This window comes from Sander vitreus, chromosome 2 (genome assembly GCF_031162955.1).
Source record: "Sander vitreus isolate 19-12246 chromosome 2, sanVit1, whole genome shotgun sequence".
Classification (NCBI taxonomy): Eukaryota; Metazoa; Chordata; class Actinopteri; order Perciformes; family Percidae; genus Sander; species Sander vitreus.
Genome location: NC_135856.1, coordinates 325,409 through 344,995, shown reverse-complemented (window position 1 = coordinate 344,995; position 19,587 = coordinate 325,409). Strand labels below are relative to the sequence as shown.

Here is a 19,587-nt window from a genome sequence, read left to right as displayed (position 1 = left end):
CAACTGTAATCCGGCCCTCTGCTCCAGGAGTGTAAACATTGTCCCATGTAGCTACATGCTAACCCTAGATAGCTATCTTTGTGGCCAATGCTGGTCATTTCTCCCCAATTTCAGGTCCCTGTACAGCTGGGACATGTTTGGTTGTGTAGTATTAGGTTTAGAAGCCTTTATTTGTGATTTTTCACAGTACAAAGTTCTGCTATTTACCCCGTTGCAGTAACTCCAGCTGATACTAGTGATACTAAACTGGAGCGCACCAGAGATTCCAGGAAACCCACTGGCCAATCAGAGCAGACTAGGCTTCTTAAACAGACATGCGCTGGCCAATCAGAGCAGACTAGGCTTCTTAAACAGACATGCGCTGGCCAATCAGAGCAGACTAGGCTTCTTAAAGAGACAGGCGCTGGCCAATCAGAGTAGACTAGGCTTCTTAAAGAGACATGCGCTGGCCAATCAGAGCAAACTGGGCTTCTTAAAGAGACAGGCGCTGGCCAATCAGAGTAGACTAGGCTTCTTAAAGCAACAGGTACTGTCCAATCAGAGCAGGCTGGGCTTCTTAAAGAGACAGAGGTTATGATGAGATTAGGTCCCTTTAAGTATTTCTGACAGAGTTTAGGACCTCCTCAGATGATTGGATATGAAACCTGGATACAGAATCAGAAGAAGATGTATAGCCAGGTAAGTAACTAACTAGCCTTGGTGATTGGTTCTTACATAAACATATTAATATAAAACACTAAATACAGTAGCAAATATGTATGAATAACTTAAACATTATGTATGTTTAAGTATGGATTTGTGCAGGATGTATTAGAGCTGAAGCTCTACCTTTGCTGACCGGACTGTTCCGGGTTGCACGGTAAATGAGCGTTCAGGTGATGTGTTTCGATTAGCACGAACATGGACGCTGAGGAGATAAAACGGAGGCTGGCGATTACGTTTTGGTCGCACCGGGAAAGAAAGCAAAGTCTGAGCCTCCATTAGTCATGAATAAATCATGTTAAAACATGTATAAATGACTCATTCTTGTGCGCACATTTGAATAATGTCGGGCTGTAAATGGGTTCGGGCTTTTAAAAAGCTGTCAATCAAAATGTACTTGTCGGGCTCGGGCCGAACTTTTAAGGCCCAATTACAGCTCTAATGCAGGTTTGACATGGATTCTCCAGAGGAAGTCCTACACGATGACAGCTGTCACTGCCCCATGTGAGTCGACTGCAGATGTGAGTCGCGCATGCGTCACTTTGTGACGAGAAGCGTTTTGAGCTAACGTTAGCAATCAAACAATCATAGGTCGCTACAACGTTTTTGAAATGATTTCCATCTTCTGTTATTGTTTGTAATGAGGAAAAATTATTTTATGGATTTCACAAATTTCGGTATGACACGTTATGTCGTAAACCGTTTAAATCTGAGCATGCTCGACTCACATCTGCACTCGACTCACATCGGGTAGTGACAACAGGAACACAGCTCACCCAAAACACCAACAACAACATGTTGTACATGATATATATATATATCCTCATCCTGCACTAAACTACAAACTACACACATAAACAGTCATATTGAGCACATTTGTTTATGTATTAAGTGTTTATTTGTATGTTGTATGAAAGTTTTGCTTCACCATACCCCCCCCATCATCACATACCCCTTCACCATACCCCCACATCATCACATACCCTTCACCATACCCCCACATCATCACATACCCTTCACCATACCCCCCCATCATCACATACCCTTCACCATACCCCCACATCATCACATACCCTTCACCATACCCCCACATCATCACATACCCTTCACCATACCCCCACATCATCACATACCCTTCACCATACCCCCCATCATCACATACCCTTCACCATACCTAGAGATTAACATGGGGTACTTTCCATGAAATCATCTCTCAATGCAAATCAAACAGCTGTTAGACTAACTGGAATAAAACCATGTTAATCTCTAGGTATGGTGAAGGGTATGTGATGATGTGGGGGTATGGTGAAGGGTATGTGATGATGGGGGGTATGGTGAAGGGTATGTGATGATGTGGGGGTATGGTGAAGGGTATGTGATGATGTGGGGGTATGGTGAAGGGTATGTGATGATGTGGGGGGTATGGTGAAGGGTATGTGATGATGTGGGGGTATGGTGAAGGGTATGTGATGATGTGGGGGGTATGGTGAAGGGTATGTGATGATGGGGGGTATGGTGAAGGGTATGTGATGATGGGGGGGTATGGTGAAGGGTATGTGATGATGTGGGGGGTATGGTGAAGGGTATGTGATGATGTGGGGGGTATGGTGAAGGGTATGTGATGATGGGGGGGGTATGGTGAAGGGTATGTGATGATGTGGGGGGTATGGTGAAGGGTATGTGATGATGGGGGGGGGGTATGGTGAAGGGTATGTGATGATGGGGGGGGTATGGTGAAGGGTATGTGATGATGTGGGGGTATGGTGAAGGGTATGTGATGATGGGGGGGTATGGTGAAGGGTATGTGATGATGGGGGGGGGGTATGGTGAAGGGTATGTGATGATGGGGGGGTATGGTGAAGGGTATGTGATGATGGGGGGGGGGTATGGTGAAGGGTATGTGATGATGGGGGGTATGGTGAAGGGTATGTGATGATGTGGGGGGTATGGTGAAGGGTATGTGATGATGGGGGGGGGGTATGGTGAAGGGTATGTGATGATGGGGGGGGGGTATGGTGAAGGGTATGTGATGATGGGGGGGGGGTATGGTGAAGGGTATGTGATGATGGGGGGGGGGTATGGTGAAGGGGTATGTGATGATGGGGGGGTATGGTGAAGGGTATGTGATGATGGGGGGGGTATGGTGAAGGGTATGTGATGATGTGGGGGGTATGGTGAAGGGTATGTGATGATGGGGGGGTATGGTGAAGGGTATGTGATGATGGGGGGTATGGTGAAGGGTATGTGATGATGGGGGGGTATGGTGAAGGGGATGTGATGATGGGGGGGGGGTATGGTGAAGGGGATGTGATGATGGGGGGGTATGGTGAAGGGTATGTGATGATGGGGGGGCCAAGGGAACTTTATCAGGATCATAGTATCCTGGATCCATGAAATAACTGGCCTTTCAAAATAAAAGTCTGCCTGCCTCTATGGGAATCTAACATAGGGGTGGACTGACTTATGCCTCCTGTATTTTAAGGAAGAACATTTATTTATTTACGAGACATTATTCATTCACAAAGATAACTGGTGTCCTTAAAGGTTGGATTTTTCCTATTTTTTTAATTAAAAAATACAGAATATGTTGATATAGTGTGTTGTTGTTATTGGTATTAACATGTTGTTGGTGTTTTAGCTGGAGTGTGTTCCTGACTTCCTCTGGAGAATCGATGTGAAAGCAGCAGCACTCAGGTTAGTAACTGATGCACTCTGGGAGTTTATCCAATCACAGCGCTCGTTAGCGTTTCCTCTCCGAGGGTAATGGAGTCGCTGCTGCCGTCAGCGGCGTCTCGCTGGCTGCCGTTACTCTCCGGGAGAAATACTTCAGAGAGAAACTACCGTTAATACAATCATCTGGAGATTATTTACAGTCACGTGTCCACTCAGAGATGTTCAGTTTACTGTCTCAGAGGAGAGAAGAAACCAGAAAATATATTTACATTTAACAAGCTGACATCACATCACATAAAATGAGATGAGATTAATTAATCCCGCACCGGCGAAATTCCTGTGCTACATCAGAATAGCACAAATACACATTAAGTAGACACAGGAGAAAAAATATACATAAAGTATAAGAAATAGAAAAAAAATAGAATTAGTTATTATAATAATAATAGTAATAAAACAAACATATTTACACAATAAACACCCTTATATAAACACACAGTATACAGTATACAGATGAATAGATATGACATATTGCACAGTTGGAGATGACAAAGAGTGATAAATAGATACATATGCATAGTGCAGGATATTGTCCAGCTCATATTGAGGAACCAGCCAGCAGTGCTACATTATGATGTTGCATTAAAGAGTCTGACTGCTGCTGGAATGAAGGAGCTGACACCCGAATCCGAAGATTTATTGTCATTGTGCAAAATGAACAACGACATTTTTAGCAGCAGTTCACCCAGTATTATAAATCAAAATCTAAAAGACAAGAAATAAATAGTAAAAAACAAACTACAAAGAAATATACACACTAAAAGTACTGGTTATTGCACATGGTCCGTATGGGAAGGTATGAATGTGTGTGCGGGGGGGGGAGGTGCTGTTCCTGACATCACACAAGTTGACCTGTTTTATCATAAAAATGACTCAGACTGATGAATGGATTATCAGAATAGTTGGAGATTCATTTAATAGTTGATGACTCATCTGTTAATCTCTGCAGCTCTAGACTTTAGGGGAGTTTTTAAGTGAGGATGAAAAAGGGAAGGAGATCAACACATATGTAGGAAACACCAGACTGATTTTATTGTTCTTGCTGTCCTTTCTGTTTTCATTCTTTATATTTTTAGAGATTAACCGGAGTCATTCCTTTTGTTTATGTGAACCTGGCCGATAAAGCTGATTCTGACGGGTTTTTTTACTTTTCATGTCATTTTTTTTTTTTACTTTATTGATGCTTTTTTGGCATATTTTGTCTTCACCGTTACATGTGATGTTTGAATATGCAGAAAGTTCTCAACAACACAAGAAAATATTTCATTTAGATAAACAAAGACATTTGCACCATAAATTGTTGCAGAAACATTTCTCAGAATGCAGCAAATAAAGTGTTTATGGGGGCCGACCTGTCCCCCCCCATGTGGAAACTAAAGCTACGCCCTTGCAGGAGGGAGAGGAGAGGAGGGGAGAGGAGGGGGGGAGGGGGGGGCAGTGCGGATTATTTCCCGTCATTCCCTGCAGCAGCAGCAGCAGCAGCAGCAGAAGATCCCTCCTCCTGTCCGTCGGTCGCTCCTCTGTTTGCACTCTCTTCTTGGAAGTTAGCGGACTCTTCTGAGCAGGTAAGCGGCTCTATTGTGTCTCTGTATGTCTGTGTGTCTTTGTGTGTCCATGTGTGTGTCCGTGTGTCTTTGTGTGTCTCTACTGGTTCTACTGTGTCTGTATTGTCGCTGTGCTGTGATTGGAGCGCTGCGGAGCGACGCGCACGGATCCTCGGCTAGCTTCATGTCGGCCTTTCGGACTCTGCTGCTCCGGTCTGCAGCAGAGAGTCTCCCCGGACGGAGGCCCCGGTCCTCTCCCTCTACCCCCGGGCGGATCCGCGCTCTGTATCCGTGCCTTGGTGCGCCTCGGCCCGCGTGTCCGCCGCCCGTGCCCCCGCCCTGGCAGCCATTAGTCTCGGCTGCAGGATGGAGGAAAATAACGGTGCGCCATGGAGGCAAAAACAGGCGTGGCCGCGGCGGGAGGAGTGTGTGAGTGTGTGAGTGTGTGAGTGTGTGTGTGTGTGTGTGTGTGTGTGTGTGAGATAATAAACAGCGCAGATTTGCGGTGTGTTGTCAGGGATGTGTCCGGCCTGCAGCAGCTGTCCCCGGCTGTGGGAGGTTATGCGGGCCGGGGGGTGGGGGGGGCAGAACATGCTGGAAACAGACTGACGGTGACCCCCCCCCTTCTGTTTTTTGTAATCTTAACTAGCAAGGGCGTAGCTTCTGTGTCAACATTTGGGAGGGGGGGGGGGGGGGGGCCCCCCCCCAGGAAATGATTCCTGCATTCTGGTGAATATTTCTGCATCAACTTATTGTCCAAATGTCTTTATTTATGTAAAGGAAATTATTATTCTCCTGTATGGTTCAAAACTTTCTGCATATTCCAATCATCATCACGTGTTTCAGGATTGTTTTTAGGAATCATGAACATCTGTTGGAGAACGAGTCCTCGTTGGAGCCAGAAGCTCCAAACTTTAAATCATTAAACATCGTTACATTTAAATGCTGGGTTTCATATTTAAATGTCTCCTCTACCCAACCCACAGTCCAAAAATCATCCTGGGGAACACTTAACAAGTAGCCGGTGACTGGAACCCAGGCCTGCGCTGTGAGGTTTAGATGGTACGGTCCGCTGTAGGGGGGTCTGTAGACGTATATACAGGATATAAACATGTTTTGAGCCCCCTTTTTACCTGTTTTGGGGAGTCTTTCATATTTTGAGTGGGACAAAACTACCTCTTCTAAAGATAGGAGAGGCCCAAATCCCCATGCATCCGCCCCCCAGATTTACGCCTGTGCTAACAAGCTGTTTTTGGTCTAAACGTAACTTGTTGTCCCGTTTTGTCGGCTAAACTGAACTGCAACGGTCGCCTTGCGGTGCTCTGCACCCGGCTCAGTCACTTTTTACAGCTAAATGGAACCGTAAAGATGCTGAATGCGTAGACGGGAGGAGTCCCAGTCCCAACGTAAAGAAGGAACAGATCGCTGCAACTGTTGCTGGGTCAAAGTCTTGTGTTTTCTCCGTTGTGTTGTCTGCCCGTCGACCGTGCAACGTGTTATCCTCCTGGGAAAACGTACCCTTATTTAGACCCTTTTTAAAATGTATTTTTTCTGCGTTTTATTTTCCCACTACCACCAGATACACATAACATGAACTTATTGCCTCTAGTTTTACACTTTTTTGGGGGGAATTCATGGTCGCGAAGAGTGTGGTATGGAACATTTATGTTATTTTTGGGTAATTTGCTTGAAAAACCCTTAATTCTGATGTTGAAACTTTCAAAACGGGTCAGATTTGACCCGAGGACCTCAGGAGGGGTAACTTCTCCCGGGGCCTGAAAGCCCTCAAAATGATTCATTAAGTAAGAAGTTTAAACATATGTTTCTGTGTAACGTTGATACTGAAAACATAACAAGATAATCACACAATGAAATAGAGCGTCTAAATGCCTCGGCGCCGTCGCGTGGCGCAGCAGCAAACAGACTGACCCTGTTTAACCCCCCCTGTTGTCTTCGTTTCCCAAGTTTCTACATCACAAATTATATATTATATCACAAATATGGGATTCTCTCAACCAAATCGGCCACAAATAAAACAGGCTGTGATCATCCGTCAACATATATTTCTCAGCTCTTAACTATTAGTCAGAAATATTTATAATTTCTGGGTTTTTTAACTCAGATATTTGGTATTATTTACTATGAACTGGGTTTTTTGACCATTATATGCAAAAGTAAGTGTAAAACTATAGTGTTAATAAGTTGTGAATGAATGAAGCTAAGAAGATGTAAGACAGAGTTAGGTGATAGTTTATACTTCATATATGTGCAGAACAAACGGACGACCCCGGGGTCAAAGACTGACTGAATGAATAATGAAAGGAATGAACAATGCCTTAATGAAAGAAATGAGTGGCGATCAATAATGAAGCTGAGGGGTATTAATAATGAAGGAACCCTCCGGTTGGTCTGCCGTTAGGGAGCCGATCAGCTCTTTATCGACGCTGTCGGAGCTCGTTAACGTGTGGATTATCTTTATGGATGAATAGATGAGTAGTTCTGTCTCTAAAATGTGGATCAGTTTCCTAAAAAGTCCAAGATGACTTCCTTAAAGACCTCCTGTCCCAGAGGAGAGAAGAAACTAGAACCTATTCATATTTATTACATATTCAGCTATTTTAAGCTGACATCGCACAAGTTGACCTGTTTTATCATAAATGACTCAGACTGATGAATGGATTATCAGAATAGTTGGAGATTAATTTAATAGCTACGACTAATCCGTTCATCTTTGCAGCTCTGGTGGAGATTTGAAACGCACCCTCTGAGAGAATGTTATGTAACTATACCAAACTACAAGTTATAAGTACTGTAGTTGTACTTGTACTTTAGTATTTCCATGTTCTGCTCCTTTCTTCTTGTACTTAAGTGTGGAGTACTTCAACTGCTGTAACGTACTCTACACTTAATTGCCAATTAGTTGACTCACGTTCCCCAACACCCAATGAATGAACGCCGAAACATAATCCCATCAAAGAGTATCCCTTTTACCAAAGCTGCAGTCTATTTTAGAAAATAAACTCAAAAATCAAACCCGTTAACACTTTTTTGTCTAACTCCATATTAGTCAACTCCAGAAATGTAATTCTGTGTCGTCCAAATACTTACTTATACGTTGCTTAACTCAAGGTCCCCATACTAGCCTTTTCCAGAGCTTTCACCCGCATCTCACAGTCCTCGTCAGCAGAGGGAAGTGGTTGAAAGGTATAGAGAAGGCTTGCAGGAGGAACTGGAGTTGAGATGTTTTTTGTCACAGTATTTCACATTACTTTAAAATCAAGAATGAACTATAGCAGGATATAGAATAGCAGGTGTGTGTCATTGAAGAAACTAGTAGTTACTACTTGCAGTAGTTGGTGAACTAATGTTGCTGGCAGATTACTTGTGCAGCCCTAATCGCCTCATAACTAAAGTTATACCAGTGACCGGTAGGGTTGGGCCTCGGGAACCCATTCCTACTTTTGGAACCGTTTGTGTTGCAGCCACGGAGCTCAGTAAGCAGCGCTCTAGTCTGGCTTTATTTTACGTTGAAGAATCTGTAAAACTACAACCCACCATTGAATCAAAAATAATATTCCTCTTATTTGTGAAATAAGCATGTGACCCGTTTCCACCCCTCAAAGAATCAATAAGAACTGGAATCAGAATTGTTAAAATCCAAACGATGGCCAAACCTAGTAAAGTAACTGGATACTTCTTCAGAGTAACAACAAATGAGTGTTTCCTGTTTCGAGGGAATCTCTGTTCAGTCAGCCAATAGAAGCACAGCTGCAGATGGTCTGTTATCGATCGGATCAATAGTAATCTTTCTCTGAGTGCCTGTTTACCTGATGAATAATAAATGAGTTAAAGTAGCGTGATGGATGCTCTGACAACATCACATACAGAGATAGACCTTTTAGTTAAAGAGTAAGATCCTTTTAGTTTAACATGAAACAGCCCCAAAATCACCATCACCAAACCCACCAGACTCCATGTAAATAATCAGGACTTTTATCATCGTAAAACACACTTCATTCAAAGTGGACAGAAACTAAATCAAACTACCAAAAGCCGTCTTGGTTCATCTTTCCACTGTTCCAACAATCACCACTCTGGTTTGGTTGAAATAAACCCTTAATTCACCCATTTACATGTGGAAATATGCTGGCTCTATACACGCTAAAAGTCCTGATTATTTACATGGAGTCTGGTGGAAATATGCTGGCTCTATACACGCTAAAAGTCCTGATTATTTACATGGAGTCTGGTGGAAATATGCTGGCTCTATACACGCTAAAAGTCCTGATTATTTACACGGAGTCTGGTGGAGATATGCTGGCTCTATACACGCTAAAAGTCCTGATTATTTACATGGAGTCTGGTGGGTTTGGTGATGGTGATTTCGGGGCTGTTTCATGTTAAACTAAAAGGATCTTACTCTTTAACTAAAAGGTCTATCTCTGTAGGGATCCATCCCATAATGTTGTCAGACACTTAGAATAATAATCTGAGTCTGTCAGCAGCAACAACAGAACTTTTAGTGACTCTAACTGCTGCTGAACATTTGGAAAACAAACCAAAGTATTAAAACTCTTGCAAACAGCCAGTCTCACAGTGTAGCTGTCTGTATCTCAGCAGCATGTGTTAGCTTAGCATAGAGACCATCAAATGCCTGTTACTGTGTGTGTGTGTGTGTGTGTGTGTGTGTGTGTGTGAGAGTGAGTGAGTGAACAGCTGGGAAACGGGTGACACACACCTGCTGCCCATTTGTTCAACACACACACACCCATACCTCATATAAACTTGAGGAATGTCCCTCTGTGTGTCAGTTGTTAACCAGCTGCTGTAACATCAGAGGATAGATCTAAATATGACCTTTTAATCTGGTTAAAACACAGAAGAAAGCACTTTATTCATACACATGCTCAAATGTTGGACCTTCAGTGGAGTATATCCACATGCACAGTACACACACACATATATGTATACTACAAATAATAAATACTATACTCCTATATTTCTACAAAACCAGTGAGTGAGGAGTCGTCTGTTTTTGTTCCAGAGATAGCAGGAGAAAAATGACATCACTCCTCTGAACAGAACACACACACACACACACACACACACAGTCATTTCCTGGATGACCCCGCCCTGCAGCACAGAGCAGAGTCATGATGTAGTAAATATGAAGCTGCAGCTGCTTTACAGTTGGACCCAACGCCATTTTTTGAGCTTGGAAGCGTCGGCGGCAGCGTTTGGGACGTGAAGGCAGCTTCAAATCACGGAGAACGAGAGAAAGAAGAGACGAAGCGAGAGTCTGTTGTTGCAGGACCCGGTCAGCTCCGAGCTGGTGTCAGGTTCTTTACCGTGGTAGTGTTTCAGCTGTATCTGTGGCAGCTATAGAGGCAGGGATGTTTCCTGGTTACAGTACCGTTCACGCTGAGTCTGATCTCCTGTTAAAGTCAAGTCAACCTGATTGTCAATTCTGCAATACGTGCCAGACATGAACGTTTCTCTCCCCCCCCACGTACAACAAGTAGAATATTAAAGGTAAGTAATATACAGTATGGCCTACAAATACAACACAAAGAAGCCAAAAGAAGAGTTAGAAATAAAAAAAAACCTGCTGACAGAGAGGGGCCGCGGTGTCCATATGCGCCGCCGTCGGTCGTCCACCGCAGGGCCACGTCGGGTTGCTTTTCTCCAAAAGTTGATTCAGTCTTAAGGCCTCCTGCACGCTGGCTGCGTGGCGTGAGCGTGGCGTTTTCTATGTCTTTGCACACCAGAAACGTGTCTGACGCGGCGCTGCTGCTGCTAGCCTTGTGAATTAGAGCTTAGATCGGGCCCAAAAAAATCCAGGGTGGCCCGGTGTGATGCTCCACCATACGGCCCAGCAGGCCCGGTGTGATGCTCCACCGTACGGCCCAGCAGGCCCGGTGTGATGCTCCACCGTACGGCCCAGCAGGCCCGGTGTGATGCTCCACCGTACGGCCCAGCAGGCCCGGTGTGATGCTCCACCGTACGGCCCAGCAGGCCCGGTGTGATGCTCCACCGTACAGCCCAGCAGGCCCGGTGTGATGCTCCACCATACAGCCCAGCAGGCCCGGTGTGATGCTCCACCGTACGGCCCAGCGAGCCCAGTGTGATGCTCCACCATACAGCCCAGCAGGCCCGGTGTGATGTGTGCGAGAGGAGGAGACTCCGTGCATGACACGTGTTGCATTTTGTAACTGTAGTCCAACTTGTGTAACTTTTTGGACACATTTGTTACTTTGGCCTAAATATAGCCTCTATAGATAATATTTCTGGTTATGGCAGAGCTTTCTCACCACCCTATTAGGTTGATAAAGTAATGATTAAAAAAACCAAATGCTTGATCAAGGGCCCGTCAGGCTCGGGCAGAGAATCTAAACTCTAGTGTGAATGAAGTTCAGCCAAATATTCAAATCTCAAAATTGAAAATGGAACACCTCCCCATGGAAGGAATATTGTAATATTGGGATACAGCCCCACTCTTAGTTTCCTCTGCTGACCTCTGACCTCAGACTGATCATGGATCTGTCTCCCTCCCCCAGCAAAGGATTCTGGGAAGTGGGATCCATTAGTGTAGTCCCTGAGGATGTGTCTGCAGCTCTGAGTGCTGTAATGGCTCCTGCACTTTGTCCATTAGCTCTCCCAGCAGCCAATGGGAGCACAGCGTCTCCACGACATCACAGAGAGAGGGAAACAGACACACACACACACACACACACACAGACATAGAGACACAGTCTGAGTGTGTGTGTGTGTGTGTGTGTGTGTGTGTGTGTGTCTCTATGTCTCTGTGTGTGTGTGTGTGTCTCTGTGTGTGTGTGTGTGTGTGTGTCTCTCTGTGTGTGTGTGTGTGTGTGTGTGTCTATGTCTCTCTGTGTGTATGTGTGTGTGTGTGTAAACTTTTAAGTACATTTTGTTGATAATATTTTGATTGGAGCATTTTAACTTAAAATGATTGAGTATTCACTCCACATGATGACAGTGTTGTTGTTGTTGTTGTTGTTGTGGTCTGATATCATGATGGATCATCATCATTCTGTTTGTAAATGATCTGACCTGATTGATTTCCCAGAATGCCCTGTGACCAGATGTATTTGATGTGTGTGCTCCCTGCAGGCCGGGCCTGAAGCGGCCGATGTGGACGCGTCCCCGCTGACTTTGAGGCGTGTGTCAGAGGTCAGAGGTCATGATGACGACGGTGGCCGCCGACCTGGAGCACCTGGAGCTGCAGCAGCAGTACAGCAGCAACGACACGGTCAACAACCGCTGGGACGAGGACTGGGACAACGAGAACAGCTCGGCCCGCCTCTTTGAACGCTCCCGCATCAAGGCGCTCGCAGGTAGGAGCCGCCGCCGTCACTTTGCCATACTCAGTGGCTGTTAGTTTGGTTTTATTTAGTCTGAGGACAGATTATATCCACAACGGTTCATTTACGGGATAGGTCCTCAAGTTCTGCTTTCTTTCTGTTTTTATTTATTTTTGAATATTTATTTATATATATATATATATATATATATATATATATATATATATATATATATATATATATATATATATATATATATATATATATAATTATATTTATTTTATTTATTTATTTTATTTATGTTTTTTAAGTATTTATTTATTTTTATTTTATTGTGAAGGGACAAACCCTCAGGTTGTTTTATTGTGAAGGGATGAGTTCAGACTCCCAGCATGCTCGGCGCTGTGCGGACTCCCTGGTAAAGGTAGGCTCGTTGGAGATGAGCCAGGTCTGCGCAGAATCGATCGCCGGCCAATGCATGCTGGGTAGATTTGTGTCCGACTTGACCCCGACTTGCTCTGACGTCATGCTCACGTGGTCAACAATGACCTCACGAGATCGAGGCTGCGGATCGAGACTGCGGACCCAGGGGCATGCTGGGAAACGCTGGCCTCTCAGCTGATCTAACAGCTGATTGGTTCAGAATCGACTCAACATGATGACGTTTTATATAAAGTTTTTATTGATTGTGAATCAGAGGGATTTTAACTGCTATGAGTCTGATTTAAAGGCTGATTCTGGACAGAACACGTGTTGTGAGGCTGACAGTTACGTTTAGAAGTCGGAGAGACTCAATCTGATCAGATTACAGATCATCTCCAGTCTGTTATTAACATCAGCACCAGATCATCTCCAGTCTGTTGTTATTAACATCACCAGATCATCTCCAGTCTGTTATTATTAACATCAGCACCAGATCACCTCCAGTCTGTTATTATTAACATCATCACCAGATCACCTCCAGTCTGTTATTATTAACATCAGCACCAGATCATCTCCAGTCTGTTATTATTAACATCAGCACCAGATCATCTCCAGTCTGTTATTAACATCAGCACCAGATCACCTCCAGTCTGTTATTATTAACATCAGCACCAGATCACCTCCAGTCTGTTATTAACATCAGCACCAGATCATCTCCAGTCTGTTATTAACATCAGCACCAGATCATCTCCAGTCTGTTATTAACATCAGCACCAGATCATCTCCAGTCTGTTATTAACATCAGCACCAGATCATCTCAAGTCTGTTATTATTAACATCAGCACCAGATCATCTCCAGTCTGTTATTATTAACATCAGCACCAGATCATCTCCAGTCTGTTATTATTAACATCAGCACCAGATCACCTCCAGTCTGTTATTAACATCAGCACCAGATCATCTCCAGTCTGTTATTATTAACATCAGCACCAGATCATCTCCAGTCTGTTATTAACATCAGCACCAGATCATCTCCAGTCTGTTATTAACATCAGCACCAGATCATCTCCAGTCTGTTATTATTAACATCAGCACCAGATCATCTCCAGTCTGTTATTATTAACATCAGCACCAGATCATCTCCAGTCTGTTATTAACATCAGCACCAGATCATCTCCAGTCTGTTATTAACATCAGCACCAGATCACATGTAGAGCATGTTAACAGCTACTCTGTCATAATTTAAACAGCTGGAGACGGTGTAGGAGCTGATATTTGGGTCTGATAACATTTTATTTTATCAGAATCTCACCACAGTGATTCTGTGACTTCCTGTTCAGCCTGACGGCTGCTGGAATCAGCTGGAAACTGTCCGACTTGACAAAAAGAAAATATCAGAACTATGACAAAAGAACGTTGGGAAAAAGTGACAAATGTTGGAAAAAGCTACAGAAACGCAGAAAAGAAATTGACAAAAACATCACCAAAGGTGACAAAAAACTTGTTGAAAAAGTGACGAAAACACTGAAAAAACATCATTAAAAAAGTGCCTGAAGGCTGCTGGATCAGCTGTTATCTGTCCGACGTGACTGGGGACTTTAGTTCCCCCCCTCCTGCTCTCGTCCTCTCTACAGGCGAGGCGCCGCTCATCTCCAACGAGCCTATTGGTTAATGTGATTTCTGGGCAGCATAGCAGCCTGCCGACAGGAAGTGGTTTAATCAGATTCTGATTGGTTAAAATCCCAGATGGAGTTCCAGATCGTTACTCCGCCTCCAGCGCCTACGTTAGTATTTCTGCTTATTGTGATGTAATTTCCTGAAAATATCTTCAAATGCTTCATAACCCTAAAATCACAACAACCTAAACTAAAAGCTTAGGAATATAAGTCAATAAACCATAATCATTCATCAAAGTAGTGAAACTGGGTCATACATTTATAACAATACTAAATGTTCTGTATTGATTTGTCATCAGATTTGACTAAATAAACACAAAAAACAAATTGATCCAAAAGATTAGAAACAATAATACACACACATATATATATATATATATATACTACAAAATAATCTACAGATAGAAAGGTGTGTGTGTGTGTGTGTGTGTGTGTGTGTGTGTGTATGAGAGTGTGTGTGTATGAGAGTGTGTGTGTGTGCATGAGAGAGAGTGTGTGTGTGTGTGAGACTCTCTGTGTGTATGAGAGAGTGGGTGTGTGTGTGTGTGTGTAGGATGTTTGTTCCTTATTTCCTGTCCTTCAGTCAGGAATGTAAAAAAACAATGAAGGGAAACTCCCCCTCCCCTCCCCTCCATGACATCATCGTCGGGCTGTAACGTCATTGGCTGAAACGCTCTACACTGTAAAACACATGTTCTTATTAAATGGTTCTCCAGCTGGCAGAAAATGTTCACATCTATTAAGAAATGTAATATTATATCAATATATAAAATATTATTCCCTCCACTAAAAGTTCTGTTGTTGCTGCTGACAGACTCAGATTATTATTCTAAGTGTCTGACAACATTATGGGATGGATCCCTACAGAGATAGACCTTTTAGTTAAAGAGTAAGATCCTTTTAGTTTAACATGAAACAGCCCCGAAATCTCCATCACCAAACTACACCAGACTCCATGTAAATAATCAGGACTTTTAGCGTGTATAGAGCCAGCATATCTCCACATGTAAATGGGTGAATTAAGGGTTTATTTCAACCAAACCAGAGTGGTGATTGTTGGAACAGTGGAAAGATGAACCAAGACGGCTTTTGATAGTTTGATTTAGTTTCTGTCCACTTTGAATGAAGTGTGTTTTACGATGATAAAAGTCCTGATTATTTACATGGAGTCTGGTGGGTTTGGTGATGGGGATTTTGGGGCTGTTTCATGTTAAACTAAAAGGATCTTATATATATTTATATATATAATTTACAAATGTTCTGCGTTGTGTGAGACGCTGACATTCAGATAAACCCTAATGAGGGAAAGATTAAACCGAAAACTCAGAATCTGGAGCTTCACGTGAAGTTCAAATGTTCGACTAAAACCTGGAATTTCAGGAATTTATGGATCCCCCATTTTTATTTTTAACAGTGTTTATTCAGAGAGCTTGGTGTTTCCTCCCCTCCCCCCCCTCCCTCTGTTTGCAGTGGGCGGGGCCACACACACACACACACACACACACACACACCCTCCCTTTGACCTGTGGACTCTCTCTCTCAGACGTCTCCGTCTTCAGCTGCACGTCGACCTATTTTCTCCGTTTGGACTTTAAAGTAATTTTGGAGATTTTCTACTCTCATTCACTTCTTTAAGGTTACCTTTTAAGCCTTTTGACAGAAGGTTTAATCTGTCTGAGCATTCATTCTCTAGGGTATGGAGCTAAAGGAAGAAGTTTCCTCTCCGACAAGATATTCTCCTGTGAAATTGTGTGAACGGCTGCTGAACGTAGGACAGATTTCAGAAGGAAAGACGCTGGACTTGAACTAAACATCTTGTGGATTTTGAAAGACCTTCAACACTGTCTTTACAACCAGTTTCCCCTCAGAGACGACGTAGAGAAGTGGGAACCGTCTGGATTTAAAGGACCTTCTCTGCTGTCTCTAAAACCCGTTTCCCCTGAGAGAACATTTAGTTTCCAGCTGTGAAATCAGCCCAGAGTCCAGACCTGAGATGAACTGAAGCTATGAGCCGTCAGAGCGCTGATCTGCCGCTGTGATTCGGCGGGACTACTTTTCCTCTCATGCTGGATCTTTTCGGACGATAAATCTAAAATATATAAGTATATCAGTTTAGGATATTGGGGGCCGATGATGGAGGCGGAGCTGCAGTCTAACTACACCCTGCTGGAGGGTCGATTCAAACAGCTGCAAGGTAAGAAAGTCTCCCCCTCCCCACGGACGGACGCAGCAGTGGAGGCGGAGCCACGGTCATTACTCAGAAAGACCCTCACACTCTCTTCTCTGAAGATCTTTGAGTTGTGGACAAAACACGACATTTGAGGATGTCATCTTGGGCTTTTTGTAGAACACTGGTCCACATTTTTCACCATTTTCTGACATGCTAACTTATGTTAACGTCACCCAATACAGTAACGTGAGATATTTAAATTAGTTGATACATGGTTAAACCTCATTGACTCTTACCTGTGTGTGTGTGTGTGTGTGTGTGTGTGTGTGTGTGTGTGTGTGTGTGTGTGTGTGTAGATGAACGGGAGGCGGTCCAGAAGAAGACCTTCACTAAGTGGGTCAACTCTCACCTGTCCCGGGTGTCGTGCAGGATCTCTGACCTGTACCTGGACCTGAGGGATGGACGCATGCTCATCAAGCTGCTGGAGGTCCTCTCTGGGGAGAGACTGGTAAACAACCGCACACACACACACACACACACACACACACACACACACACACACACACACACACACACACACACACACACACACTCTGCTGTCCTCCCACAGTGCACTGCTTTGCATATTCACAGATGTGACAAAAGTAGGCTTCTGGCTAGAAGGAATACAGCTGATGCTGCTTCGGCTGCATGAAACGCGTAACGTTAGCGGAGTGATGTGCCGCTGAACGTATCTTTTAACCGTCTCCACCTGCAGCGCCACATGGCGAAGGATTACAGGTCACAGGCGAGACGGAGAGATTTTTGGAGGCAGCACAGAGCTGTGAAACATCAACCTACTGTCACAGAGCTGTGAAACATCAAGCTACTGTCACAGAGCTGTGAAACATCAAGCTACTGTCACAGAGCTGTGAAACATCAACCTACTGTCACAGAGCTGTGAAACATCAACCTAATGTCACAGAGCTGTGAAACATCAAGCTACTGTCACAGAGCTGTGAAACATCAACCTACTGTCAGCTGTTATCAGAGGAAACAAGAACTAAAACCAGAAACTCTCCAAACCAAATGGCCAACATACTCACTGACAGACATTAGGGCATTCCCTGTGTATCAGTAGTTTAATTTATAATACATAAAGACACTTTATGATCCGTTTCTGTGTGAAAGAGCCGCACACACCGCACATATGACATATAAATAGAAGACTATTTATTGTTGGAACATCGGCTCTGCAGACGTTACGCTGCAACATAGCCGGCCTGTAAGTCTCACAAAATCTACCATAACATACAAATATTTGAATACTTTGACCCAGGAAACGTGTGTTGGTTCCTCAGGAGTGTTGTAATTCAGAGCGTGTATCGTCGCCGTAGCTGTTTCCCTTCCAGCCTCATCCCTAACGTAGGGCTGGGCGTCGCCACTCACTTTAAAATGGTAGTGTAACTATTCCAATGACTTTATCAAAGTAATTACATTTTGAGTACTTTTCTCCAGCTCAGAGATCTGGACAGATTGGGGATAACATAGAGACATTTAAGCTGAGTTCTGTGTTTTCCTGCTGAACCTCTGGGCTGATTCAGAACCGTTACCCAACGCTACTTTTTATTCCAGCTTCGTGCAGTAAAAGTAAGTTTTTGTCACTTTTTTCCATTTTTTTCCTTCTCTCATTTTAATCGCCATTTTTCAACTTTTTTGTTGCCTCTTTTAATGTTTTTGTCGATTGTTTGTATATAATCGACGTCTCTATTTATTGATCGATAGATAATGTATTTTAAAGTAGAAAATGTTACACGTGATAAGGTTTACGGGCCCTGTACGTCTCCTTATTATTTCCATCATGTGTTGAGATTTGAGAAGTCTTTGAGTGTGGGGCCGGGCGTTAAGCTGTCCTCCAGCTGACCCCCCCCCTCACACACACTTCCCTGTTCCCTTCCTGTGCTGCATTCAGGGCCAGGAAGACGGTTTTCTCAACATCCTGTGTTAACCCTCCTGTTGTCCTCGTTTACAAAAACTTTTCTATATCACAACTATGACAAAAGAATGTTGGCAAAGCTATAAAAACGCAGGAAAAAAATCGGCAAAAATATTTATTTTTATTTTTAAACGCTGAAAAAAGTGACAAAATAAAAAACATCGCCAAATGTGACAAAAACTTGTTAAAAAAGTGACAAAAAAATTGGGAAAAAAAACATTAAATAATTCCAACAAATTTGAATAAAATCGACAGAACAAAATGTTGACATTTCGACCCAGAAAAACACAAAGTTGCAGGTCGACGGGACGACAACACCAGGGTTAAAACTAACAGACAGGCAGGCAGACATGTGCTTGAGATGATGTCTTTTATTCCTGATTCAGGATCAGCCTCTTCACAGCGTATATCATCCACGGCGCTCGCCATCTTCCTCTCGGCGTGTTGGCTGACCAGCGGTGGGAGGGTCACCATCTTTAACCCCCCCCGTCAGATGGTTTATAGATCGCACTGGAAGGCAGCGAGAGAGACAATAGATGGAGCAGGGCTCAACATTAACTTTAATTAACAAGCCTTAATGTCGAGCCCTGGGGAGGGACTGAGGGGAACGGTGTTTGGTGTAGAGCTGCACAATTAATCGTAATTTTATCAAAATCGCAGTATGGACTATAGAGCAATATCCAAATCACAGGGGGGCGCAATATCTGTTAAAGGCAAAATATGTGTCAAACCATTCTGAATGAAGTACCCTGTTTATTCACACCGAAGGCTACACATTGAGTCTGTAGCAGAGGAGGAGATTTCAGACTCGCTGACCCCACCCCCCCGCTTCTTCTTCTTCTTCTTCTTCTCTGTGTGCAGCCGAAGCCGACCAAAGGCCGGATGCGGATCCACTGCCTGGAGAACGTGGACAAGGCTCTGCAGTTCCTGAAGGAGCAGCGGGTTCACCTGGAGAACATGGGGTCACATGACATCGTGGACGGGAACCACCGCCTGACGCTCGGCCTCATCTGGACCATCATCCTCCGCTTCCAGGTAACGC

General features: G+C 43.9%; 1 protein-coding gene across 2 annotated transcripts in view; it reads left to right on the top strand.

Moving 5' to 3' along the window:
• Nucleotides 1-4,890: 4,890 nt before the first annotated feature.
• LOC144531278 (spectrin beta chain, non-erythrocytic 1-like) overlaps nucleotides 4,891-19,587 on the top strand; it is a 53,803-nt gene continuing 39,106 nt past the window's right edge. Inside the window, exons 1-4 of one of the 2 annotated variants that reach the window (XM_078271333.1) lie at nucleotides 4,891-5,000; nucleotides 12,111-12,334; nucleotides 16,927-17,078; nucleotides 19,407-19,580. In XM_078271333.1, coding sequence (XP_078127459.1) covers nucleotides 12,181-12,334; nucleotides 16,927-17,078; nucleotides 19,407-19,580 — 480 coding nt within the window. In that variant the 5' untranslated portion in view covers nucleotides 4,891-5,000; nucleotides 12,111-12,180. Of the gene's footprint in view, nucleotides 5,001-12,110; nucleotides 12,335-15,946; nucleotides 16,595-16,926; nucleotides 17,079-19,406; nucleotides 19,581-19,587 lie in introns of those variants that run through there. The other variant, XM_078271341.1, reaches the window with a different exon arrangement.